This window comes from Chanos chanos, chromosome 1 (genome assembly GCF_902362185.1).
Source record: "Chanos chanos chromosome 1, fChaCha1.1, whole genome shotgun sequence".
NCBI classification, from domain to species: domain Eukaryota; kingdom Metazoa; phylum Chordata; class Actinopteri; order Gonorynchiformes; family Chanidae; genus Chanos; species Chanos chanos.
The window spans coordinates 52,149,576-52,160,060 of NC_044495.1; the positions used below are offsets into that span (position 1 = coordinate 52,149,576).

General features: G+C 42.6%; 1 protein-coding gene across 2 annotated transcripts; it reads right to left on the reverse strand.

Annotated features, from left to right (window-relative positions):
* Positions 1 to 1,076: 1,076 nt before the first annotated feature.
* Positions 1,077 to 9,717, reverse strand: zbtb34 (zinc finger and BTB domain containing 34). Of its 2 annotated transcripts, none has more exons than XM_030780363.1 (2): positions 9,640 to 9,717; positions 1,077 to 2,859 (listed from the first exon to the last, which is right to left on the reverse strand). In XM_030780363.1, exon 2 carries the CDS (start codon positions 2,823 to 2,825, stop codon positions 1,275 to 1,277), a length of 1,551 nt encoding a protein of 516 aa, XP_030636223.1. In that variant the 5' UTR covers positions 2,826 to 2,859; positions 9,640 to 9,717; the 3' UTR covers positions 1,077 to 1,274. The 2 variants fall into 2 exon arrangements, with proteins under 2 accessions (XP_030636223.1, XP_030636231.1); XM_030780371.1 differs by lacking the exon at positions 9,640 to 9,717 and adding an exon at positions 7,993 to 8,032.
* Positions 9,718 to 10,485: the final 768 nt, after the last annotated feature.

The window sequence follows — 10,485 nt, forward strand, 5'->3', positions numbered from 1 at the left end:
AAGCAAGTTTTGAGAGTACCATCAAAAGATGGTTTTTGTGTACATTGTTGCCACGCACTGATCTAAGGCTAAGCTAGGTTTATTGAGAGATACAACAGGAGCTTTGTAGAGCAGTGTGAAGAATTTATAGCGACAGTGTAAGGTGATTCCATGAAAGCTATCATTCAAAGCATAGCTTACGTATATAAGCTATGCCTTCAAGCGGCTGCCTTCAAAGTTCAAGGCAGATCATTATTTCCTCTGGCAATAATCATTTAAAAGGATGTTTGATATAAGCATCAACCCGAAAAGAATGTAAAGTTATTCCGGTGAATCTAAGTCCATGGACAGTGCATCAAACAAATCATGCTATTTTCTTACTGAGTCTCCCATCCATGATGCACATAATCTGTACTGTATTCTGCAAGTGCACCCTTAATTTAGCACCTTCTTCACAATCATTCATTATATGTGGCAACTCATGGGAAAACAAAATGGACAAGAGGCCAAAATTCATACAATCTCCAAGGAATATTTCACTAAAGTATCAAGGCTTGGTGATGTGAGGGTGTTCTGTCAAGGGTTTCGCCAAGTGGAATATGTAAACCCTACGAAATTAAAAAAAAAAGAAAAAAAAAGTGTATATTCTTGAATGAGAGAAGTTTAACTTCCTTTCAGGTTCTTGGCCATGAGGTAGAACCCAGCTGGAGTCGAAGGAAACTAAAATACTGTCTGTTATGAGTATGTTGTGTTGTATCATGAGGTATTCAACGGATGAGTCACACAAAGCTTTGAACTGGTAGAAAAACCATTCCTTGTGAGTAAGCGACCTTTGGGCCACATGTGCAAATACAGGTCAGGTAAAAGCATGATATGACAAGCATCTGATCTGAGCTTTCACATTATTCATTATTGCAACATGCCTATATTACTCTGTAAATATGCTTAAAAACATGGAAAAAAAAATACCAATAAAACAAATTCTGAAGGAGACCTTGATTACTGAGACCTCCTCATCAGAAATATCAATGATATCGCGCCTCCTTCCCTTTGAAACTTTCTGCTAAAAAAAAAAAAAAAAAAAGAAAAAGGAAAAAACACCCTTTTTTTATTCCTTTGATAAAGAGTTGACTTTCACAAAAAAATGGACAAGTAGAAAACGCGCAAGGCAGGTTCATCATCCACTCAGCTCCATAGAAACAAATCACTGAAGCTCCGACTACAAAAAAGAACAATCCCTTTAAAGCTTCCGTCTAAGGAGGTTGTCGCTTGGACAAGGACCATTTTTGTTGTAGCTAAAAATCGGACCTTGATGCAGATGCTTCCTCTGGACTGCACTTGGTGCTCTCTTCGCTGTTGTCATTCCCTGGCGCATCTTCTGTGTATTGCATGGCATAACCCCCACCGCCTTCTGAGTTGTCATCCGGGTCCTCTCGCTGGCTGGCTTGTATATCGGCCCGCTCCAGGGAGTCTGTGTGATTATTGATTTCCGCAGTGGAGCTCATGTGCTTCTTACGCAAGTGCTGGTTAAGGGTGCCTTGAAAAGGGAAGCACTTCCCACAGATCTGGCAGTGGAACGGCTTGTTGTCTGTGTGACCACGGATGTGATATTCAAGCTGGTCTTTGCGTGTGTACTTCTTGCCACAGAATTTGCAGACGAAGGGCGTGATGCCCATGTGGAGGCGCATGTGTCGGTCCAGGCTGCCCTTCTGGTTGAAGGACTTGCCGCAGTAGATGCAGATGAGGCGCTCATTGTAAGGGTACCACTGCCCGCGCATGCTTCGTTCCCGCACGTCCGTCTCGAAGCTAGCTGGTGCAGCAGGCCCTCCGATCCCTGTGTCTCCGTCTTCTGAGCTGGGTTTTAGCTGGCTGATCACCTCTGCTGGCACTGGGACGGGACGTTTGGGCCGCGCTCGGCCACCTCGGAAACTGCTCAGCATGGAACGAGACGGGCTGGAGGAACTGAGGCTGACAAAGCAGGGTGACGTGAGAGTTTGGTACGTATAGCTGACAGATGGAAGGACAGGACCATAGGACCCCACACTGACGGCCAACACCTGCTCACCGTCCACCAATTCCGTGTGGTAGCCGTCATCACCTGCCGACGAGCTGTCTGAGTAGTTGGGCCTGTCGATCTTCTCCTGCTTCACGTGTACGTCCGTTATCTGCCCATCCTTCCCAATCAGCTCTACCTGCTCTGGCTCAGTCTCCATGGACACTTCCAGCTCTGACACACCATCGCTGCTACCTCGATCTGAGTGGCCCTCACCCTCTACTAGCCGTTGGCCACGCGCTGAATCCCGGGTATCACCGCTTTGGCTGTGGCGTTGATAATAAGGAGGTGAGATCTGCGTGGGGTTGACAAAGAGACCACTGTCTTTCACCCCATTCTGTCTGCCGCGTGAGATTGACGAGTCATCATCAGAGCCGGCGCTTGCTGAGGAAGGGGGGAGGCTGATTTTGGAGTGGATGCCCTCCAGAATCTGTGTGCACTTGTCGATGACTGCCTGCATTTGCAGGAAACTGGCTGCTGTTAGGAAGCTGATAACATCACGCAGGCGTAGCGCCATTCGGCCAGTGTAACAGAAAGCCAGCAGTTGCTCAAACACCTCAGGGTTCTTGATGACAGAGATAGAGAGGCCACTCATGGTTCCTAGGGCCGAGTGATCACGGAAGTAGGGTGAGCTAGCCGCCAGCACGGCTTTGTGGGCACGGAACGGCTGCCCTTGGATGTGCACAATGATGTCGCACAGCTTGCCCTGGAGACGGAGCTCGTTGAGCTGGCTCAGGACTGTATTGCTGAACTCAGGCACGTCGAACTCTACAAAGCTGCTACTGTCATCCATGACTTAAAAACGTCTCTCCTGGTTTTCAGACAGCCTGTGTGAGAGAAAATAATGAAACAATGTGTTAGGAGAAGAAACCTTTCAAACGAGAGGATTCGTGCGGAATCTGTGCTCAAAATAGTATCAGTAAAGGAAAACTAGGGCCTTCCCTCTGAGACAACGTTATTAACCACAAAATGTCAGAGACCACAATGCCACCAGGCTTTTTTTTTTGCATGCCTACTTTAGCAAACTAATGTATGATTGTAGAGAGTTGGTGTGACTTTTAACTCACTTCATCTAAAAACTGTCTGACCATAATGGTAGCTGACAGCTACATCCCTGAACTAGCGCAAAGACATAACTGACTAATATCTCATTCACATGAGAAAATAAACGGTGTGGTCTCAAAGTCAAACACAAGTTGAACTCTCATTGTAAAGCAGAGAGAGAAAACAGAATATTCATTTCACACACTATACTGGACCTTGAGCTGAGACAATAGTGCATGTGTGTTTCGTCCTTGACGGTGCAACTGTTATTGCACTATGTATTTGTCGTATGGACAAAAAATTAATCATATTCGTTGGGAAAAAAACAACAACAGAAACAACAACCATCAATAAACTGTTGTTAAGTAAAAAACAATGTGCCCCCCCCCCTCAAAAAAAATATACGTCAGCGAAACATCTGGAATGAAAATCCTCATCTGTCTGACAGCAGAGAAGCTCTAACAATGCATGTACTCAACTTAAAGAGAGGCTTAACTTGCCTTAACTGTAAGGCTGGTCAGAACTGCACATTTTACGTAAGACAAGGTATGGGTTGGAAATATAGCTTTTAGGCCTAAACACAGCATAAAACTGCTTAGCGGGCTAGCGTGCATTTTGTAATAGGCTAACATAGTGGATTTGAAGATGGATAGATAGACATTTGAGAAAAACAGTGCATGTTTGCTGGTGAGATATTTCCTTCAAGTGTGGATGTTAGGGTGATAGAAAGACAGAGAGAAAAAGAGATCGAAAGACACTGCCACAGCTGAACACACCCACTGGGGGGGGCTCTAGTGCTGCTCCACTAAGAAGATAAAAGGAAAGAGGAAGCCACTCACTTACTCTGTAAGTAACAGAGTTGGCCTGAACTGCACTGAGGGGTTCTATAATGGAAGCTGTGTGGAGAGCAGATAAAATGGAGGAAAAACATTGCTGCGAAACCTAGAACTTTACTACACTCTGATAGAACTCAACTGGGGGGAAGGAGTTGGAGGGAGGGGGGGGGGGGCAGATTCACACTGTTTTGAGTCTGGACATATTCTCCCACTCTACCAACACCCTCATGCTGTCTTTCCCTCTCACTCCCTAGCAATTTCAGCAAGATACACTGCAGAATCTCAGGCTTCGTCAGCAGTCTGGGAACATAAACACTTTCTCCAATTGCCAAGGCTTGCCAAGACACCTGTCCCACCACCCATATGTTTTCATCTTGGCACCACCACAAGACGAAGGAGGGAAGAGAAAATGAAGGGAGTGGAGAACAGAGAGAGACGGAGTTATTTTATCGAGAAAAAGATTCCTTTGCTGCTGCTTTGGCAGCACAAATTAGTACATTTGGCATGCTAATAAAGCACATAGCATACTGAAGCTGAGCTGACAAATACAAAGGGCGGGGGGGGGGGGGGGGGGGGGGGGGGGGGGGAACAGGGAAGTAAGCTTACCCTCGAAGCAGAACAGAAAGAGACAAAGAGTCTAACGTATGGCAAAGGAGATAAAAAAAAGACTGTGGAGAAACTTGTTTACGTTTCCTCCTTTACATTCTCATGTCATTATGTGGCATACATGTTGCGGAGGCGTGGAGAAGCGCAGTTCAGGCACCCTGCCAGCGTGGTGCGAACTCAACTGAACTCAGAACTGGCATGCTGCCAGAGAACATAGGCACAGTTGATCTGGTGGACTCAAGGAGCAAGCGTCCCTAGATGGCCTCCAGGGAACCAGAGTAATAAGTCGAGCATTGAGACTTGCGGCCTCGAGGAGGGGCAAGGGCGTACTACCACCACTGTTGAGTAGACCAGTTAAACGACTCAACGTAGCGAAATGAGGAAGCTTTTGGTTTTACTGTGAATCTTTCCTGGAATTTTGTTTTCTTTACATTCAAATAACATGACAAACCAAGAAGCAGTCAGTACTCCCTCAGGCGTTCTGTCACAGCCGTTGATTATAGGTTTACAGGTTTCTTGCGTGATAAGGCAAACTACCATGTCAACAGCCATGACGGCAGTCAACAGGTTTCAAGGTAACGAACTCTAGGTACAACACGCTGTACACGTTGGTACAACACAACCGCAACATTTTAGCCCAGACACTCTGGGATCTGTTGCAGTGTGTGAGTTGCAATTTGACTCTTGGTTACATATTCACTGCCATACCTTTGCTACCATGCTGACACTGCTGGTCAGGACGTAGCCGAATCGACTGCACTTTACAGACTTAACTCCAGGATAAGTTTTATTGAGGGTGGGAGCTGCACTAAATGGCTGATGGGTTCAGATTAAACTTAACCTCATTAAGGGGGAAAAAAATCCAACAAGTGTGAGATAAACACCTTTCAAGTGGAAAAAACTCTGAGGAGAGACACTTTATAAAAGCTATCATGTCTAAACACATACAAATTCAGTCAGGAAAGACTTGTGTATTTCTCATTTAACTACTTTTTTTTACAAGTCAGCTTTCACTAAAGATTATAAACATCTATTCTGAAACAGGAAAGGGACATAATAGCCATGACAATGCAATACCATATCCTAAATGGAAAGAAAACCAACGCCACTTTGGCGGACATCTGGAGACAGGCTCATGGATGAAAGCTAAGGAACAGACTCTGTTCGGTTCTCTTTGGAGGACAGTTACTGTCATGTCAAGACTGGTGTTGAATCCCAAAACAATCATATTACAATTATGAGTGTCAAAAACCATAACTGAACAAAAAAGAAAAACTCCATGTCTGTTCAAGATCCTGTTAAGATATTTACTAAGGAAAGATAAAAAAAAAATAGATAAATAAATAAATTTTAAAAAAACGTCAGCACCAGCAAATAAGTACTGCAAAGGGGCTCTTTCCAGATAAGCAACGTTTAGTCTATTCTGCAAAAAGAGCCTGAAGGCCAGTACTGTCCAAACTGCTTAACAAGCAGGGTTTGGCAAGGAAATCCAAACAAGTTCAGAGAAGAGAGAGAACTCATCTTTCAGAATTATTCCAGAGACATGCTTTTTCTAAGAAACAAGAGAGGTAGAGCCAGTTTAGGCAAGGACGCCACCCATATACACACTTCTTACAGACACACCTACAGCTAACGTACTCAAACTTTTCCTACCAGACCTCAGGGTCTGTTTAGTTTTTTTTTTGCCTTGGTTTAGCTAAACACTCTACACTTTAATATACACCACTCAACAAATGATACTGGCCTTTATTAACCGAATACAAAACTAGAGCCCATGGGTTCCTGCTTAAATAGAGTAAGCAAGGAATGGTGTACAACTGCTCAAATAGAAATAGGTGCATTGGGATTAAAAAAAAAAACTGAAAATGTTGTCAGACTCCATTCAGATAACATCTCACAAGCGCAGTTAGCACAGGCCTAACACGTTTCTAACACAACACAAATCACTAAACTGAAAAAGCCTTTGAGTATCACTTAATTAAAATCCATATCAATTACTTTACATGTCAGGGTAGAGGAAAAACAATGGTCAGAATAATCAGCTTCTATAATCAGTAGACTAACCTGAACTTCTAAAGAATGAGATAAAAAGCCCACAGAGTGCTGAGCCAGAAACCAAAATCAGCACCAAGACCATCTTCACATGACCTGTGCTTGTTTTCACACACTGAAATAGGCTCCTATTCTTGTTACATAGGCATCATTACTGACCCCACCCCCACCCCACACCATCACCACTATCACCACCACCAAAATCCAGCCGTTCTTATGGCATAAAAAAAGAGGATAGCCACCTCAGAGATCAGAGCTACTTCAAAAAGAAATTGCTGCACAATTTAAAAAAGGATAATTAAAAATGGCTATCACGAAATTGGCTGGGGAAATCAGGCTTTGCATATTTGCCGGGTATAATCAGAGTGGATAAAAATATCACCGCGTTACTCGCTTTCTCATTGGGTCCGCTGGTCAAAGGCTTCTCTTCTCTTTCTCCAATGTAGCTTCAGACTGGAACTGGCTGAAATAATAGAGTCTTGAGCCAAAGCCCATTGTTCTGCTGTCCCTCAACCACAAGAACCAACACAGCCACTGACTTTGTGGCAGTCTTCAGTTTGACTATGTTCCTCTAAACAATTCCAAATGGTCAACAATATTGTACTTACAATCCAGATGTCGGCTGAGGCAAAGAAATCGTCGCAAAAACCGATAAGACAGGTGAAGGCCTTGAATAACGTGGCAATATAGGCTAGTGTTCAGCCCATCAACATGCTATCTGATGCCAAATCATCTGCTGTAGCCAGTTCCCACTGCTCAAATACCACACAAACCAGACAGCAAAAGGCTGGCTTACACACTATTTAATGGCTTATCCTAAAGAGAACTATCACTATAAACTGCTCAGTTTATCAGGTGCAAAGCAGTGATGCCTGCTCGTATGCACGTTTAATAGGTTTGGCTCCATCTGTTCTGACATGCCTTACTGAGGAAAATATTCACAGAGTGATAAGGTGGGGTTGTCCCTGCTGCTAACAATGCCACAAAATACCAATAGGAGCAGTGAGGCAAAATGCTCAAACTTGGTGGTAGTTAATGGTCAATTTACATTTGATGTGCTTTAAGAGATTAATTGCATGCAAAAGATTAGGCACACCCAAGATTTTGAAAAACGTGGCTAGAGCAGAACAAGCCTGAGAAAGGTTGGCCAATGTATTCTCATAGTAACGTCCTGGTTTTGAGCAATGATTAAGGGAAAGCCTCCAGACAAAAAACTTGTCTACTGTACCAGTTAGACCAACCCTGACACAAAACATCTGATATCCATCTTTTCATGCTCAGTCTGAAAATTTAAAGTTAGTGTCAACTCAAATGAATTCTCAAAGTGTCTAACAAAATCAGTGTCCATTCCGTATACTCACTTAGGCAATCAGATACTTAAAAAAAAAAAGAAAAAAAGTCAAAAGTCATAAGCCAACTCACCAAACAAGTCAGGAGACAGAAGTGTTTTCATGCACTGCAAACGGTATGGGAAACTCTAGTAAACTTAATGACCCTACATGGGCTGGTGCCACCCTGCTGCACTTTGTACCCATCTTTCTATTGTGAACAAAATAATCATTGCTACCCATCTCTACTAAGGTCACTTAACCATAACTGAGCTTGAGCCTACTGCTGTACTGACCACTCAAGCACAGCAATGAGGCCCAAATTAAATATTTTCAAGCGTGCAGAACATTCGAGTACAATTTTGTAGCCGTTATTTTTAAAGAACTAGGCTTCAAAACTCTATCACACATGAAATTCAGAGAAGACCTGCTTAGCTCTCAAAACTTCTACATGTACATAAAAACATACCATGTATTTATACCGCTTCAACACTGTGACGTAAATGATAAGATGTTAACGAATGGGTAGCGCCGAAGAATACAGTCGTCTCAATAATTATTTTCACTAATTTAAGAGAGCACAAATGCTTTATCGATTAAGGAAACAAAACTGCAATCACTGATCATATATAGTTTTCTACTCCAAAGTCAGCACGATTCTTTGAACTGTGAGAGCCAATCCCATAACCCAAGTTAGTTAAGACAGTATACACCACGAGATACATAGATGCCATATCATTTTTACAGCCAGCTTGTAAATGTACATAACGAAACTCTTTTTATATGAACTCGTAACGGAAAACACTTCCGTTACGAGTTCATAAAAGTTCCCGGGAAATAAAAAAACATAACCTGACAGTAGTTTCTACTAAGCATACCTACATACCCAGAACTCGGTGGTGAAGTCAGGATAAAAGTGAAACTGACTAAGAGACAACGGATGGCAAACTAGTTTGCTATCAGTTAACTTTTCCAATAGTGCTAGACAGTTATTACTGTGGTTATCTAGAACACTTTATTTACCAACCCGAGAGTGGGTTTTATTTAATGCAATATATTGGTAGCATTAGCTGAAAACTTCAAGCTAACAGTGCTCATCCAGTCAATTGCTAGCTTGGTTAGCGTAGGTAGTGATAGCATAGGATGCATTGAGAAGCTCAGTCTAGCTAACATTAAGTGGAATAAATTATGCAAGGCAATACAGTTTAAGAGATTGATAGCTAAATTAATGTTGTTATATCTAACTCATGCTATCAGCTGGATCACATCTATAATAGCAGCAGTAGCGTCCTGCAAAACAAGAGATATTTTCTTACAACGGGCAACTTTGGTCATCTTCAGACAGCAACTATGTTAGGTTACTAACTAACGTTAATGAGGGCTGGCACTATACCAGAACATGTTTGCAGGCTGTAAGCTAAGTTTTTGCCAACATGAAGACTTCAGCTTTGTTAAACCTACCTACATCTGTATTTAGTTATTATGACATAGCTAAAGCTGACTGACCACCCTTGCTAGCAGGTTAGATTTTCATTTTTTAAAAAAAAATCGGTACATTTCTGCTAGCGAGCGAGCTAGATAGCCCCTGCTAGAGTGTCACGGAATGCTAACAAGCAAGTTAGCAAACTGACGTTTTTATCGTTAGCGAGGGCTGCATTTATAGACAAACCAGGCAAATCAGGTCGCTAGATAGAATCAAAACTGCATTTCAAGATCAAAGCTAACAGCCCTATTGCCTCACCTTTTCCTGATCAAATGTCGCCCATTCCCCCCGATAGCGACTCACTTTACACCAGCCTGGCCTCCACCTTCTCCAGCTGTTTCAGCCGCTGCTATTTTTCCAGATATTCCCCGCCGGAAGTGAAATGTGTCTGGTCCCGAGAGCACAGACTACAGATTGCGAGGGCTACACAGTAATCAGCTGAGTATGGTATAGAGATCTGTGTTTTCAAGAGCTAAATAGTTTTTGATAACGCAATAAGAAGTGACAGGTTATACCTTGGAATGCATGCGTAATCATGAATTCATGATAACTCATGAATATTGTAAGGTTATGATTTTATGGCTGAAGGCGGTGTGAAGTGAGGGAACAAGTCCAAATGTTAGGCTATACAGAATCGGAGTTACTGCAAAAGATTCATTTGAGAGAACACTAACTGAAGAAACTGAAAGTAGGCCCAAACATTCACATACATTCACAAGCGAAACGTACATTAACCAACTGCACTAAGTAATTTGTAATTTTCAGAGGTCCCTGTGGTAAATTTAGGAATTGGTTGCTGAATGCCGTCATCACGGGGAAAATGACTGTTTTAAGTCCAACGTATGTTGTGTACCATGAACTCGTGCGACGCTTCGTTTTCATACAAAGTGATTACAGTGTGTTTACATTCAGTTCTCTGGAGCTGCTGATCAGCAGTGTAAATTAAATCTGAAAACCTTGTATGGGTGGCTGAGGGTTCCGCCATAGCTGTTATTAATCTGTAGATTCACTGTTGTTATGAAATTTTTAATTCTATGTAAAAGTTATGATATTTCAAAATAAAAGATGTTTTCCATGTTGTGGGACGAATAAACTGTAAGTTGT